At 47.5% G+C, this 24,193-nt stretch overlaps 2 protein-coding genes across 5 annotated transcripts in view; one reads left to right on the forward strand and one right to left on the reverse strand.

Annotated features, from left to right (window-relative positions):
* DEXI (Dexi homolog) lies at positions 1-12,640 on the reverse strand. The gene is made up of 2 exons (XM_054589579.1): positions 11,824-12,640; positions 1-659 (listed from the first exon to the last, which is right to left on the reverse strand). The coding sequence occupies exon 1, from the start codon at positions 12,264-12,266 to the stop codon at positions 11,979-11,981; it is 288 nt and encodes a 95-aa protein (XP_054445554.1). The 5' UTR covers positions 12,267-12,640; the 3' UTR covers positions 1-659; positions 11,824-11,978.
* Positions 12,641-14,649: 2,009 nt separating this feature from the next.
* The window catches only part of CLEC16A (C-type lectin domain containing 16A), a 212,605-nt gene continuing 203,061 nt past the window's right edge, over positions 14,650-24,193 (forward strand). For all 4 annotated transcript variants that reach the window (XM_054589574.1, XM_054589577.1, XM_054589576.1 and 1 more), the window contains exon 1: positions 14,650-14,882. In XM_054589574.1, the coding sequence (XP_054445549.1) occupies positions 14,803-14,882 (80 nt within the window). In that variant the 5' untranslated portion in view covers positions 14,650-14,802. The remainder of the gene's footprint in view (positions 14,883-24,193) is intronic.

The raw sequence follows: 24,193 nt of genomic DNA on the forward strand, positions 1-24,193 counted from the left end.
TACATTTTTTTTTTAATTGAAAGAAATCAGCCTCCTAAGTATTGCTTTTACAGGTATATCAAAGTCCAGTATTCATACCACTCATATTTTCTAAAAATATTTCTGGCCAGAGGAGCAATATGGCCTTCTCCTGCCACGATGGATCAGTTCTGGCAACTTGATGAAGAAGCAACTTGAAATGAATAAGTCAAAACCCTGCCCTTAGCCCCGGACACATTCCTCGCCTCTTCCTCCAGAGTCTCTCCCTGAAATAGTCGCTGTATCTAAGATCAGCTTGGGCCAAACCCAGTCGGGCTCAGGGCTCCACAGGCATTAGCTGGAGTTGACCGTCGTTTTTGTGTCTGTGTCCGCAGTTAGAAGTGTTGTCTTGAAAGTTAAGTGGGGGAAGCAGGTGCAGTCGGAGGTAAAGAGCAGGGAGGCATACGCTGGCTGGGTTCCTGTAAACATCCATCGCAATTGCGAAAGGTCAGAAGCCAAGGCAAGGCCATTTGTGCAATGCTGCAGGCAAGTAAGGTCTTCGGACACCCCCAACTTTTCCCTTTGGGGAAGGGGACAAATGTCTTCCCAGCCTCGTCATTCAGTCTCAGCCTCTCCATCCCACCATGCTGTGTCTGAACGGAAACCTCTCTGTTCGCACAGAACTTTTGGAGGGAACAGGCCTAACAAGAGAGAAAAAAAAAAGCATCACCAGCATGGAAGCACCTACTGCCACCTATTCGGTAGGGATCTGGATCCGTCCACCAGGCCTCAGGAGGCTCGGGCCGGGCGGGGGAGTCCTCCTTCTATCCCTCCCAGTCACGGAACCACCAGAAGCCCCAGACACAGGCCAGGGATGTTTTCCAACAACTTTTATTAAAAACTCCCTCTAATGAATTTGCCTGATTTCTAAGGATCCTGGGCTAAAGAACCAGTGTAATTTTACATGAGAGGAAGGACTGTTCATTATTGGGAAGGAGGGGAGGGGATTCCTGGCAGCTGGTGCAGGAGTCGCTCAAGGGTCCGCCAGCTGACTTGGGCTCCAGGGCAACTGAGCAAGCTCTGGGTAGTGGGCGGCACTTGGCATCACCTCCCACCTGGCCTGAAAATGCTTCGTAGCCTACAGGAAGCCTGGGCCACAGCCAAGCTACTCAGCAACCCCATTTGGCTCTTCCTCCCAGGACATGGCATCATCCCCACTGCCAGGCCCCTCGCAGGTCCCCACTCCCTATGCCTTTCTCTCTCTTTGCCCAGCTGGTGCCAGTATGAAATGTCTCATACTCCTACTTTTGAGGCTTATCTTTGCCAGCTCAAACTATTCCTTCTGTAAACATCATCAAGCATCACATAAACCTTCTGTTAAACACCCAACATGTCGTGTTCATCAGGGCACTATTGACATTTGAGGGATGATTTTCCAAGGTTGGAGGTGTGTTCTCAGAACTACAGGATGTTAGCAGTGTCCTTGGCCACTGACCACTAACTGCTAGCAGCATACCAGGTACAGTGACAACTAAAAACGCGTCCTCACTCCATTTCCAAAGACCACCCAAAGGGGTGGAACTGCTTCCACTGAGAACCGTGCGTCTCCTGCAGGTGGAAGCTGCCAGTAGTTCTAGGATCGTCTCCCAAATAAACAACTTGCACTTGAGTCTTTATCCCAGAGTCTGCTCCCAGCACACCTGAGATGGAGCCTTACACAGGTGATTTCATTCCACCCTCCTAACAACCTCAGGATTTAACATACTATTACGCTTCCATTTTACAGGTGGAGACACTAAGAGAGGGTATAATAATGCCTACCTCTCCAGGGCTTTGTCCCACTGGAGATCTTAAATACTACAAAAATCTCGTATCACCTGTGTGCCAGGTCCTGCGCTGGGCTCAGGGACCCCACGAAGAGTGCAGATCCTGCCTCTGACACACACTACAGTGGGCAATTTCAGCCCAAGGTAGTATACCCGACAATAGGAGGATGCACAGGGAATGCCTGGAGCTCAGAGTATGGGGAAGGCTGTGCACAAAACATGTGCCTGGGCCCAGCCCAGTGTGGCTGAGTTGGTTGGGTGTCGTCCAGTAAAGCAAAAGGTTGCCGGTTCAATTCCTGGTCTGGGCACAAGCCTCGGTTGTGGGGTAGGTCTCTAGCCAGAGCACATAAGAGAAGCAACCAATCAATGTTTCTCTCCCTCTTTTTCTCCCTCCCTTCCCCTCTCTGTAAAAATAAAATATTGCGGGGGGGAGGCATGCCTGGTGGAGGGCAGGTGACCAGGCACAGCAGGTCCTGGAACCTCCTGTAACTGGGCATGGGGTGGGGGGAAGAGGTTAGCAGAAGCCAAATTGTTAGAGTTTCTTGTGTCCTCTGCCAGATTTATCTCCTAAAGGCCAGCTAGGAACTCGTCCTTCCACTGCTCAGACTTTCGCCACTTCCGCTAATGACATACCGGTAGGTAAGTCCTGGGATCCTCTGGTCCCATCCCACCTCCCACTAGACCTGGCAGGCAGGAGGGGGAGCTGGGGCCACAGCTAGAGGGCACTGGAGAGCTCAGCCCTCCAGAGAGGGGTTCACGGGTCCCCCTTCTGCTGACCTCCCTCCTCCAGGTAACCTCTGGGGTTCCTGGGGGATCAGTGGTGGTGCTCCTGAGAACCCTGGTGTCCACAGACCTGGAGCAGAATTCTTTCTTCAGACTCACCCTCACTGGGGCTCACTGAAGCCATCTCCAGGGCAGGGGATCATACTTGAGCCCCGATCAGACTTCTGGGGAAAGGGGTGTTAGGTGACACAGAATCACCCCATGGAACTCACTCCTTTCCCAGTCCTTGCAACACCAAACAGCATCAAGTCCCGGATGCATGTCAGTCAGGCTAACCTCCGGATGGACAGGCTCAGGGCCTTGTAGGTGCCAGTTGCAGAAGGAATTCACTAGCTCTTCTGTTTTCATGGTGTTGATCTCTAAGGTCACTTTCTATTTATAGCAAGTGATGTCAACGTGCATTTCTGAGAGTATAATATAAAGTTCCTTTCTTCCCAGTACATTAATTCCACTTGAAATATTTAGGGAGCCAGTTTAAAGAAAACAACTACATAAATAATAGTGCAGGCAATAGGTCGATAGGACAAAAATTGTTGATGGTCTCGTGTGAGGTTTGGGAGCTCTTGATCCAAGTAGGTCCCACTCACGCCAGAGAATGAAGGAGCCCAGAGAGGGGAGTGACCTGCCTGCCCTAAGTCACACAGCAGGGTGAGCACAGAGACCTTCGTTCCAGGTCTCTATCCATGGCTAGACGGCGTCCTAGGACCTCTTATCTGGGCCACTCACCGCGGCTGTTAAAGACCAATCCTCTTGTTCCTCTGACTTGCAAGTTTGGTCTCACAGCAAACCCCAGAATAAGAACAGCTGACATTGATCAAGCACTTTATATTCACCTTATAGTATCTACTTTAACTCATCCCTCAAAACAACCCAGGGAGGGGCGGGGGGAGCAAGGAGGACCATCATCCCTGAATTTCAAATGGGGCTCAGAGAGGTTCTAAGTAAATTGTGCAAGGCCACACAGCAGAGCCAGGATTGCAGCCTCTGTGGTCTGACCCCAAAGTCTGAATTCCCCTCAGCATCTTAGGTTCATTTCTCTCCTCCACGGCATCAAAGGCCCTGGCTGAAACGCATCCTGGGGCTGCAGCTTATAGAATCCAAGGAAGTGTCTAACATCATTAGAATATGATACAATTCATTAGCAATTGGCTTTTTCCCTTTCTTTCTGCAACTGTAACTTCATTCTAGGCCATTCCAGAGCTGGACAGAGGGAGTGAGCAGCTGGCTTGTCATTAGAATGACCATTGGGCACTTAATCCATTTTAAGCAGCAATGTCCCAGCTTGATGCCTCTGCAGAGGACTAGACTTCAGTGAGAAAATGGCCCATATATCTTAAGAGTGCTGGTGGGGTGATGCTCTGGACTTGCTGAGAGGGGGTCCTTTTTTATAGTTCAGATGTCCCACTGTCCTATTTCCCTGGGGGAGCCAGGGCAAGGCCTGGAACTGGCCTGTTTGGGTACTTGTAGCTGTCCTTTGCTGGCTGTGTGACCTCAGGCAAGTCACCTAATCTCTCTGGGCCTGTTCCCTTATCTGAAAGGAAAACAACAATGCCTCCCTCATTGGGCTGTTTGCTGTGAGGATTACATGAAATTGCGTGGGTGGACTGCCTGGCATACCTGGCACACAGTGGGCATGGGTTCATGCTGGCTCCTCTCCTCCTTGTCCTCACCTGCTCCCAGCTAGAAAACACACCAAGCAGGGGGCCTCCTCCGTGGAGCGGCCCTTTTCCTCCTGCAGAGACCTCACCTGCTGGAAACCCATTACTTGTTCCTCTTTGCCCACATACCAAACGATCAATTAAAGTGGCAATGTCACCACAGACATCCAGATATATTTGCCCCGTGTTTCTACTGTGGCCTCTGTGATAGGCTGTGCAGCAGGAGGGCCTCCACCTTGTCTAGGTGACAAGTATGTGGCCAGAAGGGGACGAGAAAGGAGAAGCTGCCTGTCTGCCTGGGTCAGGTCTCCGATGAAAGCCAGTGTTCTGGGGAAACACAGACCAGGTTCTCAAATGTGGATTCTTGTTCACATGTCAGCTACTGATGCTCATCAGCCATGGGTTCTGTGCATCCAGAACATGTTTCCATTCGGCTGGTGAAGATTCCATGAGGCCTTCTGTAAGGCAGCATTTGCAACACCTTTGTTAAGTCCTGCCACATCCAAGAACCACCTGTACCGCTTTTTATTTAGCGTTTTCAATCAACACACCTCTTTTTTTTTTTTAACTCCAAATTTTTAAAAGGAACCTTTACGCCATTATCATGAATGAAAAATGGTATCATTTGTCACAAACATAAGGCAATGTTAAAAACAAACACGAAGGAAATGAACCTATGAATTCTAGCTAGATACCCCTGGCCTGCAAAGGCAAGCCTGGGCCTGGTTTCTCTAATCAAAAGGGAAACGAGGCAAGTGCCATAGAGGTGGCAGAGCGCTGAGAGGTGGGTGGCGCTCTGCTTTAGCGCATTCACTGCTTCCTGGGATGCCCGACAGCCAGCCTCACTGGGAAGCACTGGAAGTGTGACTGGGAGGCCCAACTCAGCCACCCGATAGCTGGGCAGCTGGGGTGAGTCACTGATCTTCCCAAGCCTCAGTGTCCTTCCCTGCATAATAGAGATAATAAGCCCTGCCCTGCCCTGCCCGTTTGGTGGGGTGACGCTCAGGCGAAGCTATGGAGATGTAGGAGAGGCGGTTATTTTTAACCAACCAGCTACAGTCCCCTGCCAGGAAGGAATCCCAGGAATGAAGCCTGTCCCTTCCAGAGGTGACTGGAATGAGAACCAGCTCCCAGCCACCCCCAGGCTTAGGGCAAGGGATGAGGGTTAAGGGCACCAATTATCATCGGCCTTGGGCTGGTACAAAGGTTGCCCACATAGACACACCCTCCTTGGTAACTGGCCCCCGAGAAGAGCAAGGGAGCCAAGGAAAGGAGGAGATTTCCTGGACTAAGCCCCCTCTGGGTCTGACACACCATCAACACTGACAGCGTCATTTATTAAGAACCAACTATGCATCCTTCCTTCACCAGCTCATCTACTGTGCACAAGCCCTTCAGCAGATATTATCATCCCCAGTTTACAGAGAAGGAAACTGAGGCCCAAGGAGGAGAAGTCACTTGCCCAAGGTGTTGGTGGAGCTGGGATTTAAACCCAAATTTGACTACAAAGACTCTAAGTCACAATTTTAGGGAATATATGGAGATGGCCTTAAATAACACCGAGTCCCACAAAGCAAGCAATTCATTCTGGTACTCGGTCAATCTGTATGATTACTTTGAGGAGAAATTTCCACTCTGGTGGTAGAGTATCTTTATCACCTGCCAGTTGCTAATCTGCCTTTTTAACAAAAAGCAGAGCAGAGGCCCTTAACGTTTGGCAGGCTTTTTAGCATTTGTCTAGAAGTTAATGACTTTGACACTTGCTGCTTTAATTCATACCAAGTGACGCAGGTTTCTTCCTTTGAGTGACAAACATTTTTTTTTCAAAATACTCATCCAAGGGCATTTTTTCATTGCTTTTAGAAGGCGGGGGGTGGGGGTGCGGAGAAAGAGAGAAACATCAATTGGTTACCTCTCATATGCGCCTTGACCAGAGTTCAAACCTGCAACCCAGGCATGTGCCCTGACTTGGAATCAAACCTATAATCTTTTGGTGTACGGGACAGAGCGCCAACCAACTGAGCCACAGCAGGCAGTGCAACATAAACATTCTTTAAAAAATTTTCACATGAAAAATATACTTTAAAAAATGAAGCACTAAAACTAGTGGACTTACTCACAAACTATAAACTATAAAGGGAGAAATAAGAATTTGATAGTGGAGAGAACTGGCAGGCATCACCTTAGCCAAGCGATCAAAGTTAAAATCACCAGTAATGGGGCAGGAAAGGTGTCACGTGTTGTCTGATATGATGCACTCAGAAAAACATGCACTCACTTCCCGGTCGTGTTCCTGCCAAAAATGCTTCATCCGAATCTCATCTGAAGAGTAAGCATCAGACAAACCCAAATGGAGACAGTCTACAAAATACCAGACTTGTATTCACAAATGTCATGAAAGATAAAGACAGACTGCAGAGCTGTTCCAGACTGAGGGCACAAGAGACAGGACAGCTTATGCAAAGGGCTGATCTGGGATTGGACCCTGTACCTCAACTCTACCCCCTTTTTCTTGTGAAAGGACACTATTGGAGCAATTGATGAAATTTGAGTAAAGTCATAAATTAGATTCTAAGATTGTATCAGTGTTAAATTCGCTGATTTGACAATTGTACTATGGATATAAGTGAAGGTCCTTGTTCTAATGATATTCACACTGAAATATTTAGGAGTAAAGGACCATAATATCTGCAATCTGTTTTCAAATGGTTCAGAAAAATAATAATACACTTATGTATGGGTACATATACACATACATACACAGAGCATGTTGCATACACGACCAATTGTGGCAACATGTTAATCAGTACAATTGGTGAATTTCGGTGGCGAGTGCATGGAAATTCTTTGTACTCTTCTTAAGACGTGTATAATTGTAAATATCAAGTTTTGTTTTTTTAAAAAACTCTGAAAAAAAGGAGTAAGAGTGCATGAGGCAGGCCTGGCAGAGCCGGGAGAAGCACTCCAAGGACAAGGGTCAGAGCCTCTCCCTGAGGCCCCGCCCCCTGCCCCCACACCCCACACACTCCCAACACTGGGGAGGCTCAGCTTTGTTCCCTTGGCCCTCATTCCCCCTTTCTGGCCCTCAGTTTCTTTATTTGTGAGATAGGGATAATGATGCTTGTCCCTTTTATTGTGACTTTGGTTTCCCAAAAAACAAACTTAAGCTTCCAGAAGTCAAGGAGGGAAAGTTAGCAGATTAGCCAGGAATACGAATGGTCAAGTTGAGAGGAGCCCTTAATTTCTTAGTTCAACAAAATAGACACAAGGCCTGTGAGAGTGTACCTTGGACAAAGTCTCATTCACATCACTCAGAGCCAAAGGAGTGGACCTCTGGCATCTTAGCTGCCTTGAGACACATATTGGGGTCTGCTCCTGTCCAAAGGGTCAGCCAGAACTGATGCACCCTATGGACAGCGCCCTTCCAGGTCAGCCTCATGTCAGGGCAGAGCTGGTGAGTCAGTGGGCCTAGGGGGATATACATGCCTCCCTGCGTCATTGCCTGTCTCTTGCCTGACGGACAGTCACAACTTCCCACCTGGTTTCCTCATCAGACCAAAGCCCTGCCTGGAGCTCCACCAGTTGCCTGGGATATCTCCCAGGACCTGAATCTATTGTGCCCACGTCCCCAAAAAGGACTGGGTTTCTGAGCACAGCAGTGGTGTGTCCGGCTTCCTGTGTGTTCTGCTGATGGCACAGGCTGGAGATTGGCATGAGGGAGCAGGATGGTTAGATGAGGAAGGAGTAACTGTAGCACCCAGTCAAGAGATTGAAGCCTGGGAAACCCTGTAATAAGTTGACCGCTGGGTCTGGTTATCCTTAGCTCCAAATCTGAGCTCTGCCAGGCTGCGCTGACTCTGGCAGATACATTCTTCAGTCTCTCCATTCCCTGCGCAGTGAGGCTCCTCTCCCACAGCTCTACCTCTATGCCAAGAGAGGCTGGCAGGCATCATCAGCTTTCATCAGGAACTGGGACAATCCAATCCAGCTATGCTGCCTCCACATCAGAACTGGTAGGACGTGAGGACGCTTCCCAGCTCCCAGGATAGCCAAAGTGACCCTTTCTCCTGGGAAGGAGGGACCTCCTGACTTCCCACTCCCTGCTCCTGGGCAATGATTAAGACTCTAGGAAAACCACAGAGCTGCGGCTCTACAGAGCTCCAGAGCTCCAGAGCTGGTGGCCTTTAGAGGCCACAGTGCAATGTGCAAGGTCACCCAAGGGGCCTAGGCCTTGAAGGCAGAGTGAGAAGTCTGTCCCAGTAGTCTGGACCTGCATCTACCCTCACACAGCCAGCCAGTCCTCTTTTGCTCATCATGGGATATGAATATCAATGTGCAGGTTTATACACTCATAAGGGACTGAGTGTATACACTTTGTTACATCTGTTAATGATAATAGTGGTCAATTTTACTATATCTCCTACTATACACAGGAAGGTCTAAGACCTTTACATATATTTCATTTAATGCTCACGAGGAGGTAGATTTTCATTATTTCTGCTTTATAGAAGAGGAATCTGACACACAAGGAGGTAAATGGCATCCCCAAGGTCACAGTTAGGATTAAAATTCAAAATTAGGGCGTCAGAATCAGGGGATTTAATGCTAACACTGTCTCCTTAATAAGTTCTCAACAAATGTTTGAGGACTGAATTATGTGAGTACACACATAAGACAAAAGAGAGAGGGAGCAAGAGTGAGTGCATCTCTTGATATTGATATCCACCCTCATCCCCACTGCCTGGCATACCCTCACCCTTAGTCAATGTTTCATGAGACTGTGTCGACGTGAGGATGAGCAGGAAAGAGCAAGATCTGACCACTGGCGTTCCTCTGCTTAGGTAAAGGGGCCTGGAGAAGAGGCGCAGTCAGATCATCTTTGACCTTTCCCAAAGGCTTTTCCTGCTTCTACCCGCCCCTCCCCACCCAAGTCTAGGCTTCCCTAATCCTTGGGGCCAAAACCACCTTGGTTTTTGGATCTGGGAGTAGGGGAGAAGTAATGCTGTGCGTGGCTTCCACTATTTCTCCAGACACAAGTATTTCCCACAGGCCCAGACCTCCCTACTTCCCAGGGTCCAGCCCTGTCATTGTGAAAGCTTTGCCAGGTTGTCCCTGAGACACACTTCCTGTGTTTCTGCTCAAAGAGCATTTGATGCAAAGTATGTCAAAGCATTCGGGCTTTGTTTTTGATTCAGAGTATGCCAATGTTTTCACTTGGAAGAGGGAGTGTTTCTGTTGATGTGGTGAAGAGATAAAATAAGACAGTCTTCACCGAGTTACACTGTCTGAAAGTCAAGCGCTTGGCTTGGGGACAGGGATTCATCTTGAGATCACCAAAGCCTAGCATAGGGCCTGGCAGAAGAGTAGGCAGGACTAACATTTGTTGAATGACTGTATAAGTGAATACAAAAAAGGCCTGGAACCAGACATGGTAGATGATCAACTCTCACTCTAGGTTTTGAATGGATTCCATAGGTTCTACATTGAAAAGGTGTTCTTCGTCTGTTCGTGTTTCTCCATCTTTACCAACCTTGCCTCATCCAAGCCTTGGTCACCTCTGACCCGTACAACTGAACAGTTCCTAACGGGCTTCCCTTCTTCCACACCTGCCCCTGTAGCTCGTCCTGCCCACAATCACCAAAGCCATCATCCCCTGCCTAAATAAAACTTGCTGATGGTTTCCCACTGCTCAGGGCTGTGGCCCCCACCCACCCCACTGTCCTCTCCTGGGGCTGCTCTCCAGCCACAATAGCCTCCTTTCAGTTGAGGGAAGAACCAATTCTCTTCTACCCAACAGTCTTGGCACTAGCAGTCCTCTGCCTGGATTGCTCTTCTCCAGGTCTTCATGTCTGGAGAAGACCTTCTGTCAAGTGAAGGTTCAGCTCAAATGTGTCATCTCCTCAGACGGGGAGATGCTAACCTCCCTATCTGAATCAGCCCATCTCTATTCTTCTGTGTCACTTATTCAATAGACATTTATTGAGCTCTTACTAGATGTTAGGTGCTATTCTAAGTGTTGAGGAAACAGCAGCGAACACAATAGGAACATGCATGTCCTCACCTGCCTTCATAATTCTCAAAAAAAAAAAAAAATCTGATTATCTAGTTTGCAAACCTCCTTGTCTTTCTCACCAAGTGCCAAGAAAGCGGGGACTAAGTCTGTCTTGTTCACTGTGTTCGTCCACCATGCACAGTAGGTACTCGGTAAACTTTTGTTCAATAAAAGAACAGATGGATGGATGGAAGGCAGGCTGACTGGATAGTTACATGGAGTAGCTCAAATGAAGCTTTCTTCAAAGAACTCGCACTCTTAATCCCTCAGGGGACCCCCAGGCCCCCAGCACTACTGGCAGTAGGGCCGACCCCACCTTGAATCACCCTCTATGGTCATCTTGGCTTAGAAAGGCAGCAGAGGGGAGGTGTTAATTCAGCCTGCTTGGGATGAGTGGCATTAGTGTCTGTTTTCCAAAAGAAGCCCTTGCCCAACGCCTCAGCATCCGCCTTCCACTGGCATTCAGGCCCTGTGCCTAGTGACACATGAACACTGGCCAGCTGAGGGGCTCCAGCCAAGGAGTTCCCACATGCCCTGTGAACCCTCACCTGACCCAAGAGTCTGCCCGTATCTCTCCCAACTGCCTGTCTTCCTTCTTTCTCTTTCTTTTTCTGTGTGTTTGTTTTCTTTTATTTATTTATTTAGCCTCTCTCTCTTGATGTGGTACTTTGGCCAAGTCTTTCTCCTTTCTGGATTTTCATTTCTCTCCCACCAACACACAGATGGGGCTGGACACAGCTTCCTGGTTGCAGCCCAGAGACAAGCTTTGACACCTCAGTGCAGTGATCCTATGGTTTCTTCTGCGGGCCAAGAGTCCCTTGAGGCCTTGCACATACTGCAGGCAATGCCAGCCCCAGCACCAGCCCCAGCACCAGCCCCCTGCTGCTATGAAGGCAGCCTGTGAAACTGGCAGCCCCTGCAGATTCCAACTGCAGAATTGCTGAGTCGGGGCACCCTGAAACCTGACTCCAAAACAGCAGCAAACCCAAGGCCAAAGGAAGTACAAGGTTCTTTGCTGAAAAAGGTTTCTCCTCTTACGACCCTGGCCAGGAGCCCTCGCTCTCAGTCCCCAAGGGTGATCAGTGCCTGGCTCCCTACATTTTGTGACACTCCTAGTCTTCATCCTTCCAGGACGAATGAATCCCCAAACAACGAAGGTCATCATCAAGCCAGGCTGAGGATAGGGGGAGGAGCTGATAGCTCTGCCTCAAATGGATTTGGGTACAAAGGGTTTTTTGTTTTGTTTTGTTTTTTTGTTTTCCCCCCACAAGCTGTGGAAGTTGTTACCTTGGCTAATCCAAAGGCTACTTAGGCCCTGCCTCCCTTCCCCTCCTTAACAGCTGTCACCTTCCTTAGGGGAAGCTTTTCAACTCCAACCAAGGGCCCAAGAGGACTCCAGCTATTCCTGGCATCCAAATACATCTGGAGGAGGTGGATAAGGGAATTAATCAGAAGCCTCAGGGAGGTGCGTGTCCTGCTTGGAGATGCCTCCTCTTCCACACCAGTGCCCCAACCAGTCCTTGTCCCCCACAGAGAGGGTACTTACAGGCCTCGGAGGCCGGAAAGGGCCCCGTCCTGAAGGTCCCATCCCTGGCCAGGCAGTGCCCTCAACCAGCAGCGGCGGCATGATCTGGGCGGCTGGTCCGGGCGGAAGGTTGCAGGTCCTAAAGGGTGGGTATGAGGAGGTGGGAGGACCGAGACCTACTCCAAGTAACCATCTAAGACGTCGAGCTCCGAGTCGGCGTCGTAGAGGCCCGAGCCGGGGTCAGAGAGCACACCGAGGTCCACAAGTGCCTGGTCCATATCTTCGGGAAGGAAGACGAGGCCCACGTTGAGGACAATGTACTCCATAAGGAAGGCGTAGTATAGGATCAGCACATTGACGAAGAACAGGCCCACGTAGAACATAGAGGGCAGCAGTGGCGGTGGCACGTAGGGGACCAGAGGGCCCAGCGCGTCCAGGTGGGCTGCGACCCGGGCGCCGAGCATGCAGGGGACCGCGAGGGCGGCAGCGGCCCGGGGATCCCAGCGAGCTCAGCCGCTGTAGCGCCCGGGCGGCCAGCGAGGGGGCAGCTCAGCCATCCAGGGTCTCCCTGGGCTCCACCGAGGCGGCGCTGGGCCCCCGCGGTGACGCCTGGAGATGAGTGGCGGGCCCCCCTAAAGTGGTTGTCCCGCTCCTCCGATGCGCCCGCTCTCAGTCACGGGCCCTCGCAGCGCCGGCGGGGACCCCCACCGCGGCTCAGCGTCCAGAGCCGGTCCCGGGGACAGCTTCTCCAGGTCGGCCCGGCAGTTCCTCGAGCCCCATTTGCGCCGCCGCAGGCTCAGCGCCCATGACTGCAGCTGCCGCGTCGTCCTGCTGGTAGCGTTCCGAGATCCGCCTCCGGAGTGACCCGGCGCTCATTGGCTGATCGCCCCGGGCCCGCGCTCATTGGCCTTCAGGGCACCCACGTTCATTGGCCCCAGCCGTCTTGGGGGCGGTTACTTCTTAGCTCCCTCCCGACGGGGCACTGGCCTCTGAGTCGCTGTACCGGTTCTGGACTCCGCCCTGATCTCAATTCCAATTCGCTCTGCGAATACCCGCGGAGTAGGGGAGTGGAAAAAACCCAGCACAATTCAAACCTAGATGTATCCCAAGGCGACAAAAACTGAAGAAAATCACGAGCTCCTTCTGCGACTTGCTAGACTTAAATATGACGCCACCCCTTCTGGGGACTCAGTTTACCAGATGAGAAAAGAGGCGGGGTAGGAGAGGGATGGTGCACTTTAACAGTGAAAATCTTGGACTTTTCCCCCCCAATTGTCAATTTTTCATGGTGGGGATGATGAACCAGTGCCCCCTTCACTTCCAAATTCTGGCTGCTTGAAGGTCGCCTCTGGGCGAGGGTTCTGCATCATAGGGATACCTGAAAAAAGAAATTTCCAGGCAGGTTCAGACCTTTAGTCAGTAGGGTTGCTTCTTGCTTCTTTGTACTTTGTAAGCCATGTTTAAAACCAATAATAATGCACATGGTTGAACATTCAACCAAGAAGTACACAGAAAAGTGAATCCCTTTCTAATGGGGAACACTAGTACATCCTTCAGGAGACATCCTGCCCACAGGGCGTTCCAAGGCAGTTCAATAAAACTTCAAATCTCAGGCACACTGAGCTGGGTGCTTTACATGCATTGCTCACTTGGAACCAGACAGGGCAATGTAATATGTTTTCCCCTTTTTACAGATGAGAAAACCAAGGGCTAGAGAAACAGAGGGACCCTGGAAGCTGATCCGCCCGCCTGTGTCTGGAGGAAAGAACCTGCCCTTCTTCCTCCATGACCGCCTCTTACCCCTTTAGATAAATTACAGAGCAAACCATTAACCTTCCGCTGGTCTCCATTTCTCCGACTGCAGAAGGTGAAACAACCTTCATTTATTCATTCACACTGCCAATATTTGTTGAACACCTATTAGCACTAAGCCTTGTGCTAGGCATTGGGGAAGACATTGGCCCCTGGTCCAATTCTGCCCTGAGCACAGTAGATTGTACAAAATAGGTCTTAGATGACTATGAGGTGTAGAAATGAATGAATGAATGTTGAACAGAGTCATCTTACCTCCACAGAGCGTCTTACTACTTATCCAGAAGATAAATTTAGATACATATTCTTGGCTCATAGGAAGTTGAGTGTTTCCATTTTTTAAAATGCGGTAGTTTTGGAAATGGATTTTGGGTGAAGACCAGAGAAGTCCTCTGAAAGTACAGAATGTTCAGTTGTGGTACACTGCTGCTAGAGGACCTTTTGATATGTATATTAACTGAAGTAGCAAAAGAAAAAGGCTGTGAAGACAAAGAAGGCGATTATGGATTTGATAGTTTATTGGAGGATAAAAATAAGGGTGCCTGGGTTTGAACCCTAGTTTTGTCACTTATTAGCTGCATGACCTTGGGCAAGTCAACACCTCTGTGATTCAATTTCCTTGACAGTAAATGGGAATGAATAATAATAGTACCCACCTCGTAGGGGTGTTAGAATTAAATAACTACACATATGTAAGCGCTTAGGATGGTGGCGCATGGTATACGCTATGCAACAGCTACTCTTATTCATATCATAAGACAATAATTGTTAATACTACTATTACTTTTATTCAACCTATTTCCCCGATTTCCTTTCTCAGGGTTCAGCGCAGATTCCCCGTCCCCGCCCACCCGGCACACTCTCCTCCTCTCGCTCCACCTCTTCTCAAGGTTCGCAGGCCCGCAGTAGTGGAATGCACGCTAGCCCTTGCAGTAGGTTCACAGTCCACTCTATTGGGGCCTCGTGGGCGAACTGCATTTCCCAGCATTCCTCTTGGTGGCGGCCGTAAAGCGCGACGGTCGAACGGCCGGTTCCGGCTGAATGTCAGTGCGGGGCTGTGGGCCGGGGAAGAAGGTGGTTGGCGGTCCCTTCACCATCTCCGCGGCTTGTACTGCTGCCGCGGGCTCACGGTCGCTGGGCCGCTGGGGCATGAGATCGTAAGGCGAGCGACGGGCCGGGGCCGCCGACATGTTTGGCCGCTCGCGGAGCTGGGTGGGCGGGGGCCATGGCAAGTCTTCCCGCAACATCCACTCCTTGGACCACCTCAAGTGAGTGTGTTGGGGGCGGAGGTGGGAGGCCTTGGGGCTGGGTATTGGGATAGGGGCGCACAGCCCCGAGACAGGGTCGTGGGGAGGTATGAGAGCGGAGGTGGAGGGCGGAGAGGCTCTCGGGAAAGGCTGTGTAGTGGTTAAGAGCGAGGACTCTGGAGTCAGGGCGCCTGGGTTCGAACCCTGACCCCGTCGCTCCTCGCTGTGTGACCTTGGGCAAGTCGCTTAGCTTCTCAGAGTCTCAGTATCCCCATCTGTAAAGTAAGGGATGAGATTTCAGTTTACGGACACAGACTTTGTTCTTGCCGAGGGCAGATCTTGGGCAGCAAGCTTCCCGGGGTGGTGCTTCTTAAACCGGACAGCTTAGAGGTCGGAGGTCTGCATCCTGAAAGTCAAACAAAGTTGGGTTCGAATCTAAGTGTGAGAACTTAGACCTTAGTTTTCTCAATTGTAAAACGGATATTGTGATAGCACCTGCTTCCCAAGATTGTCTTGAGGGTTAAGTAAGAGAATAAACATAAAGATGGGAGCATGTAAAGGTGCTCAATAAAGGGTAGTAATTAAAAGCAAACTATTTTCCGGGGGCAGGGGGTGGGGTGTCTAAGAGGGACTATCAGAAGTAGAGCTGTAGCGGAGGACAGGTTGCAAAGGGGTCCTGGGAAGCAGGAGCGCAGCAGTCAGATGTGCAGCAGTCAGATGTGCATTCATATCCTGATTTCACCACTTAATGGCTGTGTGACCTTGGACAAATTACTTAACTTATTTGAGCCTCTGGTTCCCCATCTGCAAATGGGTATTGTGAACATTGTGAAAAGATTCAGTAATGTCACATGTGGGAAGAGATTCATCCAGTGTCTGTTACACAGTAGGTGACCCGTAGGGAAGACCCAGTCCAGGCCTTCCCAGACCACACTACCTAAAGTGCTTCCTCCACCCCAGTTCCTTTCCATTTTTCTCTTGATTTCATTCAGTGCATCTCCACTAGCTGCATCTATCCTATTTGGTTTTATTTTTTATTTTTTTTATTTTTTTTACTTTTCTGACTGCCTGTTTTGCTCACAGTTGTATCTCAGAATCTAGTACCGTGCCTGGTACACAGTAGGAACTCAATGTATATCTAAACCTAAAGAGTGAATAAAAAAATGAATGAACTGGGGAGAAATGCAGAGCCTAGGAATTTTTTTGGGGGGGTGGTGGTGATGGAAAATAGAGACCTTTGAGGAGGGAATAACTTAGGGGAGGAAAATATAGTTGGGGGAGGGAGTTGGCTGGGGGAGTAGGCAAACCTTTGGTGATAAGAAATAGGCTGATTTACAGAGGGAGCTCCCAAGATTACTGATAGAAGAAAGAAGGATGGAGAGGCAAGGGGGAAACAGTAGGAGGAAGACATTGGCCCATGGAAAGGCTGGATGGGAAGGAAATTAGATGGGGGCTTCTCATTTGGCCAGGGGTGGGGGTGCTGTGATTCTCAGCTTTGCCCTTTCTAGCACGGAACATGCATTTAATAAATGTCTGTGGGTCACCGAGAGTGGGAGGCAGTAGGGCTCATTATGCTGTGAGGAATGGTTTAGGGGGTGGTAGTGAGAGAAGACACGGGGAGGAAGGAGACGTAGGACAAGAAGCAGGGTATGCAGGGAAGCAGGGTTCTTAAATGGGAAGGCAGCTGGACTGGAGAGAGGCTTGAGGATTTCAGGAATGTCGAGCGTGGGTGGATGCGGCTGGGAAGGGGAGGCTGGTTGGGCATCCTGCCAGCACCCAGTTACTGCAGGCTCTCACCTAACTGCCTGGCTCTAGGTCTTTTAAATTACTTTAATATTTATTAAACACATTTTCTGTGCTGGGTACTTGCTAAGGACTTCCTGTGTGCTATTTCCTTTAGTCCTCACTAGTCTATGAGTTACAAGAACTATTACTGTTTCCATGTTATAGAAGTGGAAACTAAGGTTCAAAGAGGTTAACTCACTTACCCCAAGATGACAACAGCGGAAAAGTGTCAAAACCAGGATTTAACTTTAGTGCTTGCACTCATGACACTGCATGACACTGTCTTTCGAATAAAACTTCCTTATAAGTCAGTTTGGGAAGACTTTCAACTTGGTTGAGTCTCCCTGCCCAGTGGGGCATCTTCATTCTCCTGCCAGCCAGGGAATGGTAAAGGTTCTCAGGTTCCTTGGAAGTATCCTGGGAACTGCCCAGGTACGTTGTTTAGGTTGCATGGCCATCAATCGAGTGCTTTTTGGAAACCTGAGCTGCCTGGCCTGGATCAGGCAATCCGCTTAATCCATGTTACAGCCTGCCTGTATAACCTGGTGATTTGGTTACTGGTATGGGCCTTAGAAAATCCTAAGGTGACTTGGAAAAGAGTGCCATACACAGCTAGTACCCACCCCAATGATGGTGACGATCTTCATTCGCACTGATAGTAAAAATCTGGGGTTTGGGGTACAGAATAGCTCATTCCCTGAGGAAGTTCATAAGGTGATGGGAGAGACCGTCATAAAGCCAGTGACTGTGTAGTGTGACATGCACTAGGATCACTGTAGGCCCTGGGTTCTGTGGGAACCTTCTTGGAAGTTTTCTGGAGGAGGCTACACCAGAGTGGATTCTTCAAGAATAATCAGGAGTCACTGTGCGGGGCAGCATGATGCGGGGCTGGTAGTTGTGGGATATGAGCCTGGAGGTAGAATAAGGCTTGGGCTTCATTTGACACATAGGGTGACCAACCATTCCCATGTGCCTGGGACTGAGTGGTTTCCCAAGACATGGGACTTTCAGTGCTAAAACTGGGGCGGTCCTGGGCAACTTGTACAAATTGATCACCCTCCCAGTGACAAGTGACAGTTCCTAATACACTCTTGCTTTGATGTAGGGCACAGTATGGGTGGAAAGATTAAGATACTTAAAAGAATTTAGAATTGATAATTTGCCAGGGGCGGGGCATGCAAAGCATTTGGAAACCCTCCCTCCACCCTTTATGGACTTTTGTTTAAGATCAGTTTGAGATTTACAAAAAAATTGAGAGGATAGTCCAGAGAGCCTGAAACAGTTTTTTGATCCACATTGTTCTTCGTAACATTCCCAGCTTTCAAACTGGAAAGGAATTTTCCTGGCAAACAGGGTTTTACTTTTGGAAATTTGTATACCTGTGGTTTTTGTCTAATGAGTGAAGTTTGTGATTTATTTAAGGCAGATTGAAATAATAAGAGGTTATTTGCTACACATGAGGGGTGGTTTATTGTCAAGACTCGTGGCGAGACTCTGACACTGACTCACAGATGCCCACCACTGAGAAAAAACCTTTACTGATGGAGTCGTGTACTTGCTACTGAAACATCACCTGTACCAGGAACTGTGTCATTTCACAACTGATGGAACTTTTGTTCTTGTGTTGTGTGGTTGCCTTAATTCTGATCACCTTTTTGTGTGGCTCAAGATTCTTGGTTCCAAGTGACAAAAACCCAGATAGAATTGTTTTAAGCTCCAAATGGAACTGATGAGCTCCTGTTACTGAACAGCCTGTTCTAGCTAAGGCATGGCTGAGTCCAGGTGTTGAGATGAAGCCATCGCTCTCTGCCTTCTTCCAGTTCTTGTCTCTGCTTTCTTCGGTATTGGTGTCATTGTCAGCAGGTTCTAAGCTTATGTTGTATTAGCTTAGCAGTCCCTGGGAAAAAGAGAGCCTTTTAATATTGCCAGCAGAAGTCCAGAATCGAGTATCGTTAGACCAGCCTGGGGTCTCATGCCCATCCCTGAGCTAGTAACTGTGGCAAGGGGCGTGGAATGCTCTAATTTGTCTTTCCTTGGGGCTGGGGTGGCATCTGCTCCACCTAAGCTAGTGGACAGAGAATGAGAGAAAATGAAAATCAGCGGTTATTCGAAGACAGGGAGAATGTAGGGCACTGTTAGGTGCTCTGGGCTCTTTAAGCTTTATCCCAGTCCTGAGTTAGATCCCCAGAAAGCTGGCCAGGGTTCCTCAGCATGTCTGTTTGCCATCAGAAATGTTCTTACTTGGTTATTTATCTGTTTGTCTGTCTCCCAATGTGAACATAAGCTTCCTGAGGACAGGGACCTATGTGCCTTGTTCACCTGTGAATTGCCATATGCTGGGACAGGACCTGGCATACAGTAAGTGATCAACAAGTATTTGTCGCAGGGTGAACAAAAGAGGCAGGTTCTAGCCAGGCTCTTCTTAACAACAGCTTGCTCTTGCCACTTTGCTCACAGCATCAGTGCTGGAACTGTGACTTTTTGTAGGGCTGAAAGCCCTGTCTACACACTTGCTGTGATTGCTGGCTCCTGGCATCTCAGATGCAGTCTCACTGGCTGGCCCAGTTTGACATCTTTTGGGGTGATTCATCAGGAGAAGCACCGCCTGTAATAACCTTTCTCTAATTCTCTAGTCTGATTTCACGCTCTATGGAGCTTCTCCTTGTCCTGCCAGCCAAAAGGCTGGATGCTGTCCAAATGGAAGTTTTCAAAACAGAGTGAGATGCTCTGGGGATTATCTGGGGAGTCTCTCTGTCTTAGAGCTGAGCAGGCTAGACAGACACAAGCTCTGTGTACACCCCTCTCCCCGACCCAGACATTGTTATTTTTTTGGAGGGAGTGCACTTTGGGGAGTCATTTTGGGGGACTGGACTTTGGGGGAGTGGATTTCTAGTTACCCTAGGCCTCTGTCACTCCTCGCCCTTTCTCACATTCTAGCTCACAGAAAGGCTTCAGGATTTTCCAAAAGGAGCATCTAAAGAGGCATATTATGATACTTGTCATAAAACTTGTATGAAACTTGAACTTAGTATGTCTGTCTCTGAAGTGGACATAATATTATTAACTGTAATGGTTTAACTTGTGAAATAAGTGATTCTCTTAAGAAAGAAGGGTCTGTGGAAGTGGCTTTTGTCTACAGTCTGTAGTCCTAGGTGATGAGCCTTTAGTGTGTTGGTTGCACATTGGCAAAAGGCTGTAGTTTTTCGGTCTCCAGGCATTTCAGACTCATAAGCTCGTCTCACAAGGTAGAGTTTGTTAATGTGCAAGAGTCTGATATTGGGATTCTGCATTCTGCAGATCTTCTGTTGAAGATGTTGTAATTCTGGCTCTTTTTCAAAGAAATGGAGTAAGGTCAGTTTTAAGGATTTACCTTAACATCTAATATGTATTTTATTGCTTCTTTGGTGTGTTTATCTATTTGATAATTTTGTATGCTAGGCATTCATAACTTCATCTAAATGCTTGGTTAATAAAAGTGTTGTCTACTTCACTCTTTGTATTTTCTATACTCTAATGGTTTTAAGCATGGGGTCTGGAGGCAGATTGCCTGGGTTCCCTTTGTGAGGACCCTGGGCACGTTCTAGCCTCCGAGAGTCTCAGCTCTCCACAGTGTTAATCCTCAGGGTTGGTGTGAGGGTTTAATGAGTGCGTACATCTTAGGCACTCATAACAAGGCCTGGCAATAGGAGGCTGCAACAGTTTTTATTATGATGATAAAAATATACACATACAGAATTTGAGAGAAAATGTTATTGTAACAGTTGATATCATTGTAAAAGAAAAACCATAATTTGCTGTTGTTACATGTCCAAGTTATCGTTCCGTCCTTGGAAACTTACCTGAGATAGGGACACAGCTTTGCACACAAAGATGGTGATTACAATGTTTTTGATCATGTAAACACTTAAGAATTCTAATACATAACAGAAGAGTAACTGCTGAGCTTGTCCTTTCAATGTAGATTACGTAGTTGTTGTGGATGTTTGCAACATTTATCAATAGCAAAAATGCTTTTATTTTAGCCAGATGGACATGGAAATGGACATACAACAGGAACTCAACTATATAAATATCCATAGCACAGGAGAAGACCCAAGGAAATGCGCGGCAGCTCCAGCTGTGGTCCCCTGTGGGCAGCGGCATGCTTGGCAGTTGACATTTCTCTTGTTGTTGTTGTTGTTGTTGTTGTTGTTGAAGTTTCCAACATTTCTAAAATTACATTTCTAATCAGAAAGTTATTAAACTGTTACTATCCCTGAGGTGATTGAATTAGTTGGTCTTCTAAAACTCTGGGATTAGATGTAGCATTAAAATATTAAATCTTAACCATTCAGCTTTCCTGTTTTCTGTAGTATATCAACAAACATATTGAGGGCCTCTTCTGAAAGAATATCTAAAAGAGCGTGTGCTAGGGCATTATGGAGAGAAAAAATGAGCAAGGTACAGGTATAATCATCATAGAACTTAAGAGCTTGAAGTCTAGTGGGTATTTCTATTTACCAACAACATACATTTAGAAAAGGAATATTTCAAACACTGTTTACGATAACATCAAAAAACATCAAGTACCTAGTAACAAGTCTAATAAAAGACATGCAAGACCCCTACCCAAGAAACATCAAAGAAATGTAAATGTTATAATGTTACACTATTGTAAAGATGTTAGTTCTCTCTATAGGTTTAGGTCAATCTTAAAGGAAATCTTAGCAGGTATTTTTGTAGAAATTGAGAAGGTGATTTTTAAATTTATATGGAAATGCAAAGGGCCAAGAATAGCCAATAGGGCCAACAATAGCCAATACCATAATAAAAAAAAAAAAAAACAGAAGGAAAGAAGTTTGGAGGACTTATATTATCACATAGCAAGATTTGTTATAAAGCTGCAGTAATTGGAGAGCATGGTATTGGCACAAAAGTAAAGAAATAGATCAGTGGGACTAGAGTATCCAGAAAGAGTCCCACATATGTAGACACCTTATTAATGACAGAGGTGACTTGCAGTTGCATTGGACAAATGAGGACCTTTTTTCAGTAAATGATGATGAGTCAATTAGATATCCAAATGGAGAATGAATGTTGGCCAATATCTAATGCCTTACACAAAAATCATGTTCAGATGCATTCTAAGTCAAAATGTGAAGGATGAAACTAACTTTTTTAAAGAAGAAAACAGCATTTATTCATGACTTTTGGGGTAGGTAAGGATTTCCTAAGCTTGATACAAAAAACACTATCCAAAGGAAAGACATACATTAAGGTTAAAAACTTTTGCTCATCCAAAGACAAATTATAAGGTGCAAAATGACAGTTTACATTCAGAGAATTTGTCATATGTATATTCAATACAGGATCTGTGCTCAGAATATATAAAGAACTCCATCAAATAAATAAGAAAAAGGTACTCTACCTAATTTAAAAAATGGACAAAAGACTTGCACAGGTACCTTGCAAAGATATTCAAAGAGCCATAAATATGTGAAAAGGCATTCAACTTCGGTTATTATGTAATAATACCTCAGTGCAACATCACTAATTACCCAGCAGAATGGCTCCACTGAAAAAGGCAAAAAAGAGCAGGTGTTGGAGGGAGCGTGGAACAGCTAGAACTCTCAAACTGTGCCTCCTGGCCATTTTGCTGAGGGCGACCACCTAAATGTCCCTCTGTTGCTGTCCTGGCCTATGCAGTGGTGGTCACAATTTGCACTTCCCCAGATTACTGCATGTATGAGGGTCACATGAAGCCCTTCACGTAGAACCAGGCATGTTGGCCATGCACCACATGTGGGAGCTTTTAGAATCTTCTTTTCAGGGCTTACTACCCTGCTCTTTCCCCTGGGTTTGTCTGTAAGGGCCTCCTCGTAGTTACTAGAATTTTTTTAAAAAATTTATTTACTTTTAGAAAGAGGGGAAGGGAGGGAGACAGAGAGGGAGAGAAACATAGATGTACAAGAGAGACATTGATCAGATGCCTCTTACATACCCCCAACCACTAAGAACCTGGCCTACAACCCAGGCATGTGCCCTGACCGGGAATTGAACTGGTGACACTTTGGTCCGCAGGCCAGCACTCAATCCACTGAGCCACATCAGCCAGGGCTAGAATTTTTTTCAGAGATTATTTAACGAAGGCAATGATGATAACAACAATATTAGTATCATCCACAGTAACTGCCAGTTTAGATATCTTTTTTTTTTACTTGTTTATTCCTCCTAACACCACCATAATAGTTAAGTACTAAAGCAGTAAGGTACAATTGCTGCTCTTATTTTACAGTTGATAAAACTGAGGTGCACAGAGATTAATGACTTGCTCAAGATCACCCAGCTAGGTCCAGACTTTCCACTTCTTACTCTGGTTTCTTTGGATGGTTCCATAACTTCTCCCATAAAGTGCTCTTTTAATGACTGTTTGGATCCAGCCTGAGCTCTCCTTCCTAAGTTCTGGAATATTCCATGTGTAATTTAATAATATTAATTATGGCCCCCATCACAACGACCACAACATAATAATAATAGTAGCAACTAGCCCTGCATCTGTTGAGTGCTTACTGTGTGCCAGATGCCACACTTGGCTCTTTATATGCATTATCACATTGAATCCCTGGAATAGCCCAGCAAGGAGGCCTTGGCTGTTACTGGCACATTATAGAGGCTGAGCTCCAGAGAGTGAAGTGCCTTTTCCAAGGCCACAGTTAGGAAGTGGCCGGGCCAGGGGTCAAGCCCAAGTCTATTGGACTCCAAAGGCCTGATCTCTTTACTACCTCTGTGTGCTGCCACTTGCTGTATTTGGCTTTTGGACCCTTGACTATGTTCAGTCTCTGTATGCTCAGGTGTAACATGTTCATGAAGGCAGTTCCATACCATCCCTCCATTCACCATTTATTGAGCACCTACTATGCTCAATACATTTTTGGCGTTATGAAGATCCATAGGGTAATGTTTCTGATCTTGAGGAACTCAGGTCTAGTAAGGAACGCAGGTCATTATAAATGAGGATGGTCTGTGCAACAGCAACACATATGGGGACTGAGGTGCAGAGAAGAGGGAGTAGTCAGATCCCTCCAGGTGGAGGGCAGGGAGGTTCTTTAAAGAAGGTTTTACCAATAGGTGCCTGAGGTGAGTTTTGAAATAGGAATAAGAGTTTGCTGATTGGTTAGGGCAGCAGGTGTATTCCAGGCAGAAAACACAGTGACTAGAAGTCAGGGCTAGTCCTAAAGATTTTAAACTCTTCTATCCCAAATGGATATCATTCTGCACAAGGAAGGAAACACCAGAGCGGGGAGAATCTACCTCTCCCCCAGCACCAACAGTGCCTGTCACAGCAGGGAGTGGGCACGCGTGGACCGCATGGGGAGTGCCACTGATGGCCATGGTGTGAGCGTGGCAGTGGCTCTGGAACTTCAGTGGGAGCTTGTTCAAAATGCAGATTTGGGGTCCTGTACCCAGGAGCCTGTTGGTTGCTCTGAAAGAAATGGGTTTGCCTCAGTGCTTGATTGTGCTGATGTGTACCCTTTACTGTGGACAGGAAGCCACTGTCAGGACAGAAT

The sequence above is a fragment of the Pteronotus mesoamericanus genome, unplaced genomic scaffold (genome assembly GCF_021234165.1).
Source record: "Pteronotus mesoamericanus isolate MK-2021 breed Mesoamerican mustached bat unplaced genomic scaffold, CSHL_Meso_final scaffold_167, whole genome shotgun sequence".
Taxonomy (NCBI): domain Eukaryota; kingdom Metazoa; phylum Chordata; class Mammalia; order Chiroptera; family Mormoopidae; genus Pteronotus; species Pteronotus mesoamericanus.